The sequence below is a fragment of the Salmo salar genome, chromosome ssa02 (assembly GCF_905237065.1).
Source record: "Salmo salar chromosome ssa02, Ssal_v3.1, whole genome shotgun sequence".
In the NCBI taxonomy this organism is placed as follows: domain Eukaryota; kingdom Metazoa; phylum Chordata; class Actinopteri; order Salmoniformes; family Salmonidae; genus Salmo; species Salmo salar.
The window spans coordinates 60,814,685-60,831,317 of NC_059443.1; the positions used below are offsets into that span (position 1 = coordinate 60,814,685).

A 16,633-nucleotide genomic window follows, 5' to 3' on the forward strand; every position below is an offset into this window, starting at 1 on the left:
GATGGAACTCGTAACACATCTCACTCCCCACTAAAGTAAAGTGGACTATTAATTATAAGTCCACATTCCTGCTGCACAAGGCAATAGATTGGCCTCCAGCCAAACGCAGCCACATGCACACACACAAAACACACACGCACACCTTCACACAAACCCAAGCATGCAAGCGCAGACAAACACACCTCTACTCACAACACACACACACACACACACCGGACTGCTGGCCAAACGGCAAGCCTCCAGGTGGAGCCAAGCCCCAGTTAGAAGACACAGAGAACGCTTAAGGGAGCGACAGAGGTAGAGAGGGAGGAGGGGGAGAAAAGGGGGGATTCTTGAGGACAAAGAGGGGCAGAGGGAAGGAAACAGAACATGGAGTGACACCATGAGAGTAAAGAAGGAACGAGGTGCTGACTGTGCATAAGTTGGTGTGTGTGTGTGTGTGTGTGTGTGTGTGTGTGTGTGTGTGTGTGTGTGTGTGTGTGCGTGCGTGCGTGCGTGCGTGCGTGCGTGTGCGTGCGCGTGTGCGCGTGTGCATGTGTGCGCGCGCGCGTGTGTGTGCGTGTGTGTGCGTGCGGGTGTGTGTGTGCGTGTGTGTGTGCGTGTGTCTGTGAGAGAGAAAGATAAGTAAAATACAACACAAAGCAGCATATACAGCATGTAAACACACTACTCACCACTCTCGCTCTTCTCGATCACGTCCACCGTCTCCCCAGCCTGCAGGCTGATCTCAGAGTTCTCCTGCCTCTCGTAGTTGGCCACCACCACGTACTGCTCCAGCACCATAGGGTCCGAGCTGTCAATGCCTGCACGGGAGGACGGGAAGAAACACGCCGTCAGCCAGCTCCCAGTCCCCACCATGGCACCCCTACCCCGTGGTGGGCGCAAGCGCCCGCCGCCACCGTGCGCCCGGTAACGGTATGCCGCCATAGGCCGAATCCGCACCGTTGCTCCTCCCCAGCCAATCAGAACGCTCGCTCAGTATATTATCGCTGCATTTTATTCCCAAACGTCTGGCCATATAGCGGAACCTTCCCCCGGCCCACACTAACGGACCAGGAAGCATTTGAAAGAAGTCAAAATGAAAAACGAGGGATGAAATAAAGAGAGAGAAAAACGTGTTCTCCGTTACGGGGCCTCCATAATCTAAACAAACGTCCGAAGGAAAGAGAGATGAAGGGAAGAGAGGATAAAAGAAAGAGAAAAGGAGGAGAGGACAGGGAGAATTGCTGAACGGTTGGAGTTGGAGACAGACTCGAGTCGGGACTGGAAGAATAGAAAAAGTTTTCCTCTGGAAAATCAGTAGTGTGGCTTGCTCTCTCTCTCTCCCCTCCTCTCTCTCTCTGTTTGGGAGCCTGCCGTTGGACGAGGAGTAGGGGGCTGTACCACGCCAATCAAGGCAGTCAGGCCTACAGGACCTTAAATAGAAACATATGAGTGGGACGGAGAGAGAGAGAGAGAGAGAGAGAGAGAGAGAGAGAGAGAGACAGAGAGAGAGACAGAGAGAGAGAGAGAGAGAGAGGGGGAAGAAAACAAGAGTGTGGCATAACCCAAGTTGAAACGCTTTCTTCTTGTGTTTCACATAAACATAGGCCCAGCATCTGTCTCTTTCTCCTTTTTTCACCTCTCTCTTCTTCTCATTGTAGCTCCCAATGATAAACTCTTGAGTGCCAGCAATGACTTCATTCACAAAGTTCACGTGGTGTGTGTTTGATTTAAGTCACAAGCACTGTTTGGTGACGTTTTTCTACGCATTGGTATGATTGTACCAACGCTTTGGGATTTTCCTTCAAATTGTAACTCATTTCCTGCCCTCTAAAAGGCTCTACTTGATTTCTCTTCGTCCTTATTCATAAATACAATGATGTCTTATCTAACCAGAGTTTGAAGAGTTTAAATATACATTACATGTATTCCTAAATTGATATCACAGCACTCCAGTAAAGTTAATTACCCTCCACCACTAACTCTTTGTCTAGGATTCATTAGACAAGGACGCGATCCGTTGCCCAGTAAATAGCACCATGTCAACATGCGAGTCCCTTTATGACATGTCTCTTTTCCAGGAGCATTTCCAAACATCACGAGGAAAAACCCCAAACACTGGCAGCCATCTTTGTTTTCTAGGCACCTAGCAAGGTCCAAGGACCTTTCTATGCGAACGAATGTGGAAACCAAACATTGAACACACACACACACACACACACACACACACACACACACACACACACACACACACACACACACACACACACACACACACACACACACGGACATGCATTCTGTTCTTGTGGACATTGATTTGTGAGCAGACATAAAGGTAGTGAAGTAAGAGAAATGGTCAAAACAGAAGAACATGCAGGAGGCAGATGATCCTAAAACGCACTACTGTGTGTGTGTGTGTGTGTGTGTGTGTGTGTGTGTGTGTGTGTGTGTGTGTGTGTGTGTGTGTGTGTGTGTTACTGCTGAGTGAAAGGCTCTGGGTAACAGTCATAATATTGCTGCACAGCACCTGGCTAGTGGCTACTGCATGTAGATCTCAATTCTATTCGATTTTATTATTTTCTAGTCTACTCTAGTCCAATAATTATCTAAAAGAAAAATCATTACAAATATGAGTGCATAACAAGTACTGTAAGTGGGAAAATGAAGACAGTGCCCCATCAGCATAATTCTACACCCACCCAATTGCTGTATCAATGTGAATATGATTATACTGTATGATTTGTTGCCCGCTATTGTATCATTCTATCATTCCGCCTGTGTATTTGCTATAGCCTGGTCATAGGTCTGTTTGTGCTGTCTTGTCAAATCCTATTGTCATTGCCATCACAGACCATAGACAGAGTTGGCTATAGAGCACAAACAGATCTGGGAGCAAGCCTCTAATTTCAAAGCAACACCTTGGCTAAAGACTAATATGGCCCTTGGTCAAAAGTATTGCACTAAATAGGGAACAGGGTGCAATTTGGGACTAAGAAACTATCTGTGCTATAAGCCTATTAAAATGATTGGGATTGAATAATTCAATGGGAATTAAAGACAGGTTATTTCCCAATCCTTTGACACAAGATGTCTGTCAAGCGTTTATCATTTAGAACATGGTGAAATTCAATTACTACGGTCAAATAAACAACAGCTAACAAACCTAAGTGTTATAAAACGAGCGTTGCGACATCCTAACGTTGCGATGTTGCAAGGAAGAGGAAAGGGATTAAGAAATGCAGCGTTTTAACGGTCAAGCTCAAGACGCTTCATTGGAATAGAACACAGTTAAGTATCTCCACATGGGCCTACATAAACAAAATGGCTAGCCAACAACACAAGGTAACGCTATCAGTCTTCACTCCTCATCGGAGATTCCCCTGTCTGTGACTGCTTAATATGGTCAAATAAAGACAAAGATTGAGTCTCAAATCTTTGATGGGCCTTATATTTCGATCTCCTATTTCCTATTCCCTTACTCCTCCCTCTAATCATGCTGTTTGAGAACGGAAAGTATTTTCCTGTCAGTGTCAGTATTGCGGAGGTGAGGATAGAGTCAAGCGCAGGACACAGAACTGAGTAAAATAACGTACTTTACTCTAGGAAAACTCATAAGTCAAAATCCACGCAGGGATAAACAATACTGGCAATAAACAACTAACACGACGACAACAAAACAATCACGCACAAAACATAATGAGAACCAGAGGGTTAAACAGGGAAATAATCATAACGAGATGGGAACCAGGTGTGAACAATCAAGACATAACAAATGTAAAAAGAAACGTGGATTGGTGTTGGCTAGAAAGCCGGTGACGATGACCGCCGAACACCGCCCGAACAAGGAGAGGCACCAACTTCGGCGGAAGTCATGACATTTCCTTTCTCTTAACCCTTATGACAGCATAATATTACTCTGATTCCCTACAGTGAGTTCACTATTACTATATAGCCAACCCCTATGTGGGCTCGGGGCAAAGGTAGTGCACTATATAGGGCATAGGGTGTAATTTGAGATATGGCCAAAGCACATGCAGGCAAATTAACAAGGCGCTACAGGGTGAAAATGGGGTCAAACTTAGTTATAAAATTACACCAGATCAACCCTCCACATGCGGCATGCTGTCTCTATGGATACGGTCAACTGTTGTGTGTACAACCGGGAAACATCATGAATCATAACAGTTGCTTATATGTTGGTGTCAATCTCATAATAGTTTAGGCCATGGCCGGATCATTTTTTCTTCAAAACTCACATTGACACTTCTAAAGTGCTAATACAAGGAAACAAAGCTTTTTTCTCTCTAAATGTTGCACCAATTACACCTAAGTTGACTGGGACAACATTTGGAAAATGCTCCCCAGATGCTGGGGGGAATCAGGCCCTTTCTATTCCTGTTAAAAGCTTGATGTGATGTGTTTATTTCTGGAGAAAAACACATTCATTGCTGAGATGTTTATTTGCAGAGCTGCAGATGTGTTTTTCTCTCTCTCTCTCTCTCTCTCTCTCTCTCTCTCTCTCTCGTTGATTGACCATCATGATCTTAGATCTACATGTTGAACTCAAGCGTAAAGAACCAGACTCCTGGTTTCAACTGTACTGTATAACACACTATGGCCAGGCAGCAACAGTCTGGCAAGGTGCCTAAGTAACTATGTTTAAAGTGCATTGAATGTTTGACAGCCATCCAGTCAGGCAGGTCCATAGGGATGCAGAGATTAAAGTCAGTAAAGTAAGACAGAACGTGAACGGTTGATCTTGAGCAGATGGGTAAGAAAATAAACAGAAACCAGTGACAGTCAGTGAATGCATGCGAAGCAAAATAAGTGAAACCCCCAACAAAAATGGACAAACATGGAAAAGCCATTGGGCATGTGGTTATAGAAAGCATAGCCACCACAACACACACACACCAGCGTTGCGACATATCACACAGGCACAAGCGTATGCACCCCACCCACGCACCACAGGAGGCTGCTGAAGGGAGGACAGCTGTTAATAATGTCTGGGAATGGAGCAAATGGAAGGGCATCGAACACATGGAAACCATGTGTTTGATCCCATTCCACTGATTCCGCTCCCACCATTACCACAAGCCCCATTCTCCCAAATTAAGGTACCACCAACCTCCTGTGCCACGCACACAAGTAGGACTACCTGAGGCCTCTTTCCTTGGACTGTCGGTAAAGCCGTACATCCATACTGTAGGCCCAAAGAAGAGAAGAAGAAAGGGAGGAAGAGAGGAAAGGGGATGTTATTCAGTCCATGATGCTCAGCACACAAACATCTCATCAACATCATATTGTTCCTGTTATTCCCTCCTGATCACAAACAGCAGGACCTGAACAGTCTCTACGGTGCAAACCAAATATAATATCTTTGCCATTGTAGAGAGCACTGATTTACATCAAAACACAGTGTTTTGCAGAAAGTACTTCAGTCCGTGTTCATGTGGTTGTGATACACTGCATATGACCATCACAGAAGACTGCTATTGCAGAAACGTCTGCTGTCTTTCTTCAGCGACACATATTGTAGCAATTGAGAGTGTAACAACAGAATTGAAATAGCCTCGCATGATCCTGGGCTGACACACATTTTTCGTGGCACACCCCTCCCTTCATCCCGCTCTCTCCCTCAATCCAGTCCTGGATTGTCAGAGGGAGCGCGTCGGCTCCATTCGAAGGCTCTCCCCTCCCAGGCTCCCCTCTACAAACACAGCTCAGACATCCCCATCTCGTCAGGAAATTAAATGCCACACGTCAGCAGGGTGTGTGTGTGTCAGTGTGTGTGTGTCCATTATATCAAAATCTGTGAAAACTGGGTATTAGAAAAAAGGTAGAGGAGGGGGACAAGGCAGGGGTGTCTGTCGTCATCAATGAGGTTTTACATTTTCAAATTTCCTGTCCAAACTGTCCTTCTCTTCTCGGAAGCGCTGTCTGAAATCATCTTTCACCTGGGCACGCAGACAAAACTAGAGCTGTCTGGGACGGCCATAAACCCCAACCATAACCAATATGAAGGGTTGGGAAACAACGACAGCATGGAACCAGCGGCCTGCAGAGAACAAGGAAAATGTCCCAACCGAATGCATAGTAGGATATCATTATCTTGAAAACATTGTGGGACATTCTCCTTGAAATAATTTCAGGAAGGAATCCATCCGAGCCAGAACACCACAGGAGGTCCCTCTACCCCACCCTGTGACCCTCGACCCCTACCACACCTTCACCCCATTCCCTCACACTCCCCCGCTGTGAGGGAAAATCCACATCCATCCATTTCAGTTTTCAAATGATATAATAAAGGTCAGAGCCTCTCTCTCGCTGTTTCTCTCTCTCTTTCTCTCCAGAGTCGCACGGAGCTGAGGAGATTGATGCTGGTCCCCCCAGGGAGGCTTGTAGAGTGTCCCGGGTCAGCCGGGTCAACCCCAGTTAACATGCACCCTCCAAACTAAACCCAGCTAGCGAGAGATGAGACGTTTCTTTCAGCGCAGCACTCAACATATGATTGATATTAACTGGAGAGTGGAGACCCGCTGCTGCATGCGCACACAGAAAGACCCACACGCACGCACACACACACACACACACACACACTGACTGCTTAATTCCTTTCAGGGTTCTCTGATGATGGCCCACTAACCCGAGCAGACTCCAGTCACTGTGTTTTCTTTTTCCCTCCTGCTGGTATGGTGTGGGTCATTTTCCTCCTTCCACCAACCCCAAAACGTCCACATTACCCAGCAATTAAGGGACTTGTGGAAGTGACAAATAGCTTTTCTAAGGTCACTAATTTCCTGGTTTCGTTTGGAACGGCTTATTAGCCATCCGCTCCGTAATTTCATCAATTTAGTAGATTATGTTCGGAAAAGCTAGTTGCTGTCTGTCTGTCTCTCTCTCTCTCTCTCTCCACTCCCGCCTTCTCTCTGTCTCTTTCATCCATCCCCCCCATAATACCTCATCCCCCCGCCTACAATCACTCTATACTATAAGCTTTCAAGCAGAGAAGAGAAATTGTGAAATATGTTTTGACTGAAAGAAATTGAGACAGCTTGTCTGGTCGAAGTTCAGTTGGAAATGTATTTATTATGGATCCCCCATTAGCTGCTGCAAGGGCAGCAGCTACTCGTACTGGGCTCCAGCAAAGTTAAGACAGATAGACCATTTTAAAAACATTACAATACATTTCACAACAGATGTCACAACACATTAAGTGTTGGAATCTGTCTGGTGGATTTTGTTGGCAAAATAACAAGTCCCATTTCCAAGATGTCTTCATAACATAAAAGCATGTGAGTCAAAGCAAAGAGAGACTCTAGCATGCTGGGCCTAGTGACGGTACCTCACAGAGCTAGCTGTCGGCACACATCAGGATGTGTCCGGAAAGAAGTTACAACCACTTGTCAACCAATGCCAAGACTAGAAAAACAGCTAGAAACAACCAATATTGAGATGACAGAAGTTAACAGTGAAGACCCAGTATCCAACGGTGAGACAACCATTCACAATGACAAACGAGGATCACAGACAAGACAACCATTGCCAACGACAAGACTACAGCTAGAAACAACACATAACTACGAACCATTATTGAGTCACCCAAATGTGAACCAACCACTCACATTGATCACAATGACAATCGCAAACCGAGAGTGATGCTAACCATTAGCAATGACAACCACTGGCGGTGGCGATGACAAAATACTGGCGTGGAACGGCCATGAGCGGTGACAAAATAGTCGCTAACGCACCCAGCTGGGAGTCACAGAGTGTCGGTGGACAGAGTGAGGGGTGAGGCCAAATAGCGCAAGCTACATCTGTTTCGCAGTCTGGTCTGTTCCCTCTCTTTCTTTCTTTCTTTCTTTCTTTCTTTCTTTCTTTCTTTCTTTCTTTCTTTCTTTCTTTCTTTCTTTCTTTCTCTTTCTCTTTCTCCACCCTCTTTCTATTTAGACTGTGACTGTGTTTGGTTCTCTCTCTCCATTTTTCACTCTCTCGCCATCCCTCCCATCTCTCTCTCCTTTTGTTTTGAGTCACGTCACTCAGTCACAGTGGGATCTGGCTGCTAAAACATTTATCTTTCTCATTTCTCTTTGGGAGAGACCTCGGACGATACAAGAGCTAGGCAAACGCAGCTACACTCTCTCCAAGCCAACCATTACAATAGAGAGCAAATATCTCTTAGTGTTGGGCATTGTTGGACTGTCTGCTTGTATTGTCACTGCAGTGGTTTATGACTGCACTCACTGCAGCCAATGTTGGGTGAAAGAGCTATGGGTGTTCTTACTTTTATTTAATCATTTGTTTTGTACTTTTTAACCCCTTTATCCGTGATATCCAATTGGTAGTTACAGTGTTGTCCCATCGCTGTAACTCCGGTATGGACTCGGGAAAGGCGAAGTTCGAGAGCCGTGAGTCCTCCAAAAAACACAACCCTGCCAAGCCACACTGCTTCTTGACACACTGCCCATTTAACCCGGAAGCCAGCCGCACCAACGTGTCGGAGGAAACACTGCACAACTGGCGACCGAAGTCAGCGTGCATGCGCTGTGCCCGCCAAAAGGAGTCGCTAGAGCGCGATGGGACAAGCACATCCCGACCGGCCAAAACCTCCCCTAACCCGGATGACCCTGGGCCATTTGTGCGCCGCCTCATGGGTGTCCTGGTCGCGGACCGGGAGACAAAGCCTGGGATCAAACCCGGGTCTGTAGTGATGCCTAATAGCAAAGGATGTAGCGTTGACATTTAAAGAGCTCGCTGCCTGATGAGGTTCAATGCAGAGAATGACAAGGTCCTAGTGAGGCAGGAAGAATGACTACATTTGTTGTTTCTTGGGAGGATGAGCTGTCATAACCATGTGGTGTTGTCTTCTTCCTTGTGTTACGCCAAAAAAAAGAATCACCACCCCTCTTACCATTCCTAACAAAACAAACACAGGCTCGCGCACACCAACCACACACACATATAAACACACGCATACACACACACACATGCACAATCAAACGCCCACACTCCTCCTCTCCCCAGCCCGGCAGGCCCCACGTCAACCCTATTAGGCATTTCTACGTCACGCTGGAATCTTAAGCGCCATGCCATGTAAACACTAGACCAGGGCCTGAATTCAGACTGACATTCTCTTTCAACCCGTGGCCTCCACATTCACTCTGTGTGCGTCCCAAATGGCACCCTATTCTCTGTAGTGAACTACTTTTGTCCAGTGCCCTATAAGTCCTGCTTAAAAGTAGTGCACTATAAAGGGAATAGGATGCCATTTGGGAAGCAGACCTCTGTTCACTGCATCTGGCCTTCACATGCAAGGCAGAAACTCTCTAGGACTGACAGGGAGGGAAGGAGGGACCTCCTCCAATCCACTTCTGACCTTTATTTTCCTCACAGCCTTTATTACCTCGGAGGTCTTCATCTGGACTGAGGAGGTTTCGGTTTTTATATGACGATTATTCCACCACTATGTACTGTAGATTAAGCTGATATTGTGTAAAAGCTGAATGAAACATCTAAAGTTAATAGAGGAATCAGTATTAACTTGGAAAAGGTCACATAATCAGTTAGTGGTGTAGCCTATGTGCTGTAACTAACTCCATGCAATTTTGTGGCATTGCAGACATGGAGCCATGCAGACCATACTGTAAACAGAGTCTATGGGAAGGCTAACACTATGTCATCTCTAGACTTATACTGCAGCTAAGACCCAAATAAAACGCACCACAAACTACAGTAGCGTGCTACTATAACCCTGTCCCTCATGTTAACTACTGGTTCTAACATACAGCTAAGAGAGTCACTCCCTCCTATGGTGATTCCTGCTGAGGAACGAACGACAGTGATGGGGTCTAAAGTTCAGGGAACCTATATGCTGTGTTCTTATGTAGAGGGTTTCGAGTTCACATGCTGGGTCGGGAAGATGTGGCGAGACTATCTTTCATATGCAAAGAGATACCATTATTGGTCGATATCCATTAGACATGTAGCAGCACCAGCCTATCATGGGATTCCTGAAGCCCCAGCCTCCCTTCACACATAATGGGCAGGCTAGGACTTTTGCTGCCCACTTGACCTGACCAGAAATAAACATTACCCTGAGGCTATAACTGGGCTCCAGAGTTTCCCCTTGTCAGGTCATGACACACACACACACACACACACACACACACACACACACACACACACACACACACACACACACACACACACACACACACACACACACACACACACACACACACACACACACACACACACACACACATTATTCTTCAGTTGTATTGTTTGTATTTCCCATTTGCGTGACTGTTCTTGTCTATCAGTGTATCCGTGTTATTGTCATGTGTGATGTTTTTGTGTGGACGCCAGGAAGAATAGCTGCTGCTTCAGCAAAAGCTAATGGGGATCTCAATAAACCAGATAGGTGAACTAGGTCCTCGCCGTCCATGTAATCTCATTCAGTATGATCTAAAAGGCTAAATTGATCCTAGATCAGCACTCAGGAAGAGGATGAGGAAAAGGCACCAATGTCTTGTATCTCATTTAAAGCAGTCAGTTTCTAAAGAAATTAAATGAGGGTTCTGGTAAAAAAAAGAAGGATTTAATCGAATAGATGTGATCTCATTCGGGGCATTGGTGAACCTGATAGTTTAAGGAAGTGTGTTGGGTTCGTATTCTATGCTCCAAACAACTTACATTTAGCAAATTATGATTGACTTTGACTAACTGCTATTAGTCATTCTGATTAAACTCAATGTTTTTCAAGCATGTTGGAACTGATTTTAAAAACAGATTGAAAGAAAGTAAGACCAAAGTTAGAAGGAAAACAAGTTGAAGGTAAATTATTACAGTATAATATTACTGCAAAGCACCCTGATATCACCATGCAATATAACAAACAATCTGAAAATCATATTGGCTTGTAGATATGGGCAGTCAGCCACTACTAAACTATCAAAAAGTTGCCTTTTTGGCTTCAGAACGGACGGAAATGTCATTGATCATTAACCACAAAGCATTTCCTGCTGTTTTCTATTTAAAAATTCATGCAAAAGTCTGACTTGTGCTTCTCCCTTCACTCTCCCAACCTATGTGTGTGGGGAAAGAGAAATATTAAAAGGGATAGTTCACCTAAATGACCAAATCTACTTATTGGTCTTATTGGTCTTACCCTGAAAGCAGTCCGTGGACAAGAACAGAGGGCCATCCATGCTTTTGTTTTGTTTATTTAGCCACTGTCACCAACCGCTTACTTAGCTAGCTAGCTAGTATTTTCTAAACCCATAGAAGTCCAATATTACCATGGTTTCGGCTGAACTATCCCTTTAAGAAGCACATATTGGTTGAGCTATCCCTTTAAGATGCACATATTGGTTGAGCTATCCCTTTAAGATGCACATATTGGTTGAGCTATCCCTTTAAGATGCACATATTGGTTGAGCTATCCCTTTGAGATGCACATATTGGTTGAGCTTTCGCTTTAAGATGCACATATTGGTTGAGCTATCCCTTTAAGATGCACATATTGGTTGAGCTATCGCTTTAAGATGCACATATTGGTTGAGCTATCGCTTTAAGATGCACATATTGTTTGAGCTATCCCTTTAAGATGCACATATTGGTTGAGCTATCCCTTTGAGATGCACATATTTGTTGAGCTATCCCTTTAAGATACAACATAGCACAGATAAGATGGCTCTGATAGACATGATCACCCTTGTTTCTAGCTCCTAGCTAACTTCGCAATAAGCATTTCGCTACACCTACGATAACATGTGCAAATCTGTGTAGGCAACCAATAAACTTTGATTTGATAATGGTGACTCACGCACGTACATCTTATGCTATGGCTAAGCAACTATTTCTATATCATCACCATGCTAACACGTTAAGATGGCTAATGTCGACCTCAAAACCTTTTTAAGTATGAATGTATGGATAAACAGCTTAGTCACAGCATATATTTGACCCACTGAAAATGTTCATATTCCATAGGTCAGTCATATTGAATAGCCTAGTATACAATAAGAGGAAGTCATATGTTCTTCATATGTTCTACCACACACATACACCCATCCAGCCAAGTCCTGCCAGGTCTTTGACCATGGGGGTTGGCAAGACAGCACAAACAGATCTGGAACCAGGCTAACCCACCCACTTTCCAATACAGTAGTGATACATTATACACATTGGTGTCTCCCTCTAGAATCTGCCCCAGCATCCTTCACACTCTACATTAATTTAATGTACAGTTGAAGTCGGAAGTTTACATACACTTAGGTTGGAGTCATTACAACTCGTTTTTCAACCACTCCACAAATTTCTTGTTAACAAACAATAGTTTTGGAAAGTCGGTTAGGACATCTACCTTGTGCAATTGTTTACAGACAGATTATTTCACTTAAAATTCACTGTATCACGATTCCAGTGGGTCAGAAGTTAACATACACTAAGTTGACTGTGCCTTTAAAAAGCTTGGAAACTTCCAGAAAAGTATGTCATGGCTTTAGAAGCTTCTGAAAGGCTAATTGACATCATTTGAGTCAATTGGAGGTGTACCTGTGGATGTATTTCAAGGCCTACCTTCAAACTCAGTGCCTCTTCGCTTGACATCATGGGAAAATCAAAAGAAATCAGCCAAGACCTCAGAAAAAAAATGGTAGACCTCCATAAGTCAGGTTCATCCTTGGGAGCAATTTCCAAATGCCTGAAGTTACCACGTTCATCCCTACAAACAATAGTACGCAAGGATAAACACCATGGGACTACGCAGCTGTCATACCGCTCAGGAAGGAGATGCAGTCTCCTAGAGATGAACGTACTTTGGTGCGAAAAGTGCAAATCAATCCCAGAACAACAGCAAAGAACCTTGTGAAGATGCTGGAGGAAACAGGCACAAAAGTATTTATATCCACAGTAAAACGAGTCCTATATCGACATAACCTGAAAGGCCGCTCAGCAAGGAAGAAGGCACTGCTCCAAAACCGCCATAAAAAAGCCAGATTACGGTTTGCAACTGCACATGGGGACAAAGATCATACTTTTTGGAGAAATATCATCTGTTCTGATGAAACAAAAATAGAACTGTTGGGCCATAATGACCATCATTATGTTTGGTGGAAAAAGGGGGATGCTTGCAAGCCGAAGAACACCATCCCAACCGTGAAGCACGGGGGTGGCAGCATCATCTTGTGGGGGTGCTTTTCTGCAGGAGGGACTGGTGCACTTCACAAAATAGATGGCATCACAAGGGAGGAAAATTAGGTGGATATATTGAAGGAACATCTCAAGACATCAGTCAGGAAGTTAAAGATTGGTCGCAAATGGGTCTTCCAAATGGACAATGACCCCAAGCATACTTCCAAAGTTGTGGCAAAATGGCTTAAGGACAACAAAGTCAAGGTATTGAAGTGGCCATCACAAAGCCCTGACCTCAATCCTATAGAAAATTTGTGGGCAGAACTGAAAAAGCATGTGCGAGCAAGGAGGTCTACAAACCTGACTCAGTTACACCAGCTCTGTCAGGAGGAATGGGCCAAAATTCACCCAACTTATTGTGGGAATCTTGTAGAAGACTACCCAAAACAATTTAAAGGCAATGCTACCAAATACTAATTGAGTGGATGTAAACTGAAAATAAATAAAAGCTGAAATAAATCATTTTCTCAACTATTATTCTGACATTTCACATTCTTAAAATAAAGTGGTGATCCTAACTGACCTAACACAGGGAATTTTACTAGGATTAAATGTCAGGAATTGTGAAAAACTGAGTTTAAATGTATTTGGCTAAGGTGTATTTGGCTAAGGTGTATGTCATACAAAGCAATTTCTATTCCTTAAACCAAAGCCCACAGCCAAGAAATATTTTAACGGTTTTGACCATGGCTGTGCCCTAAATGGCTCCCTATTCCCTTTATAGTGCACTATTTTTGACCATAGGGCTCTGGACAAAAGTAATGCACTATATAGGGAATTCGTTGCCATTTAGGATGCAATCTGTCTCTCCCCACAACAGAAAATAATTAATCCTGGCAGACAGAACAGGAACATCAACGGCTATCCTTGCTGAGACATCCCCAGGAGTTTCAATACTTTAATCGACCCCACCCAAGGCTGAAGGCAAGACGAGGCTATACAAAGGGTTTGTTCAGTTGGAACGCATCCCAAAAACACTGGTCAACAGTCTGTCACTGTTCTGTTCCGTTAGCGGACAAGTAAACAAAACCCACATTGACAGATAGACATGAAAGCGACAGTTAAAGGGAAAGATAGATCACGCTGTGTGACAAGTATCATTCACCAGGATGACAAATCATTCAGTGCTACAGGTTGAAGAAGAAGGGGGGGGGGGGTAAGTTTTCCCTCCATCTACCTAAGTCAATCAATTACTCTATAGAGGATAGTCTGCTGACAGAATTACAATGTCTTACAACATACATACTGTAGAAAACATGAAGACACTTTAAATCAATAGGGCAGTGGAAAGACAGGTGCCTTACCTGATTTGCGCTTGGATGATCCATAGTCCCTAAAAAAGAAGCAACAACAGAGGGACATGATGAGAGTCAAGGGAAGGACAGCAGCACAGAGGACACACACGTACGGTGTCTGTCACTCCTTGACCTCATTAACATACACACACACGTACACACACACAGCTCAGCCCGCACGCAGAGACAGAGAGAGGCGTGTGTGTGTGTGTGTCTGAGAGGAGTGAGTGAGTGAGCAATTATGAGAGTATGAGAGAGAGAGAGAGAGAGAGAGAGAGAGAGAGAGAGAGAGAGAGTTGAATGAGTAGGGCCAACTGACAACCTGATCATGTGACGTTTGAAACGGCACCACCATCCGCCCTCCCTCCCTCCCTCCTCCTCTTCAACTCCCCTTTCCTCATGTCCTCCATCAGAGAGAAAGAGAGGGAGGATCTGTTTAAGTCTTCTTAATGGATTATTATTGGATTATGTTGCTAGCTAAACTACGGCTAAATTAAGGATATGCGAACTGCGGAGCGGAACTAGCCCTGCTGAATGGGTGTGTGTTGTGATGTGCTGTGCTATGCTATGCTGTGACTGCTGATGGAGAGAGAGAGAGTGTGTGTGTGTGTGTGTGTGTGTGTGTGTGTGTGTGTGTGTGTGTGTGTGTGTGTGTGTGTGTGTGTGTGTGTGTGTAACTGCAGAGGGCAGAATGATGCTTGGAATAGCTTGGTGTTTCATCAGGATGACGATGAAGTTAGTGGTCTTTTTAATGAGGTTAAGGAAATTATTCTCCTGGGCTGTCGCTGTGAATGAACACACACACACACTTCACCCGAGACCAAAAGACCAATCCAAGGTCTGTAGCCATCTCTCTCTACCCTTTCAGAGTCAATGCCCTGCCTCAATTAGCCTCTTTGTAGCTCTCCACAGAGGATCATGAATAATGCCCTTATATTGTTCTAATGGCCAGCCAAGTCAGGTCAGAATACTGTCCATTGTGACCAGACGGACTCTAGCTCCTACCCTGGTGTCATCAGTGGTCAGCCGCTCTGGGCAGATGACCCTCCAGCTAAAGAGAAACAACTGAAGCTATTGTATTCAGCTGACAGTGAGACTATAGTTAGAGATGGGATTTTAATGGAAATAATCTGTGGAAGGAGAATTCTTGCACCAGCTAGCAGGATATTTGCTTTTTCTGTCCTTGGTCCTGCCTGCTGCAGTGTTGGCAATGCTGCCAATATCCTCTTCTTTATGGGTGATAGAGATTTCCAGGATTTTCAACATTTTATGTTCCCTTTCTTAGGATCCACTGCTACGCTTCTATAGACATCCAGATATATATGTCCATATAGATATACCCACATAGAACAACAACACCAATTCTATATATTTCTATAATTTTACATGATAGAATTCTATGATTCTATATTCTGTAGTTCTATGATTATTTGGTACATATTTCTACAAAAATCTCACAATTCAACTCCAATCACAAACGTCTGTTTTGTATTGAACACACCTTAACACTACTCTACACTAGTGTAATGTCAGTGCTGTCAACCTATAACCCCATAACAAAGGCCCACCTAGCTATGCCAGTCCCCAGTGTTGGAGAGTTAACAGGAGAAGAGGTCTCACTTACAGAGTTTACAACACAATGTGACCTGAGCTAGGGGTAGTGGGCTACCAGGGCCTTTAAAACTACACAGACACAGAGGGATAGCTCCCAGGTTGACAGTCAAAACCTAAATAGTGGAGGAGAGGAGAGGAGAGGAGAGGAGAGGAGAGGAGAGGAGAGGAGAGGAGAGGAGAGGAGAGGAGAGGAGAGGAGAGGAGAATCAGGGACATATTTTCAAGTTGAATATCTTTTTAAGCACTTAAAACACTAAAATACTAACTCAATCAATACTTAACTTGCACAGATAGTACAAGTAAACTGCCTTCCATGTTTCACGCTGTGTAGTAAGGAAAGGGCTTGTTTGGCCGAACACCGCAGCAGGCTGAAAAGTACTTAATTGTACTCCTCTACCCTGGAGACTGTTAAACAATGCCTGCTGAGCTTCATTTACATGGCAAACCTGTCCTGAACATCTTATAAAGAATTCAAAATCAAGAAAAGTCAACTGCGTAAGCACTTTTTCGTCCAACTGTAAATGTTGTGCATCAACCACAAC

At 44.3% G+C, this 16,633-nt stretch overlaps 1 protein-coding gene across 6 annotated transcripts in view; it reads right to left on the reverse strand.

Moving 5' to 3' along the window:
* Window positions 1-16,633, reverse strand: part of LOC106586780 (SH3 and PX domain-containing protein 2A) — a 122,839-nt gene that overhangs the window by 40,127 nt on the left and 66,079 nt on the right. For 4 of the 6 annotated variants that reach the window (XM_014174408.2, XM_014174398.2, XM_045707020.1 and 1 more), the window contains 3 exons: window positions 14,487-14,515; window positions 5,141-5,185; window positions 675-803 (listed from right to left, as the gene is read on the reverse strand). In XM_014174408.2, the coding sequence (XP_014029883.1) occupies window positions 675-803; window positions 5,141-5,185; window positions 14,487-14,515 (203 nt within the window). The remainder of the gene's footprint in view (window positions 1-674; window positions 804-5,140; window positions 5,186-14,486; window positions 14,516-16,633) is intronic. The other 2 variants (XM_014174425.2, XM_014174414.2) reach the window with 1 other exon arrangement.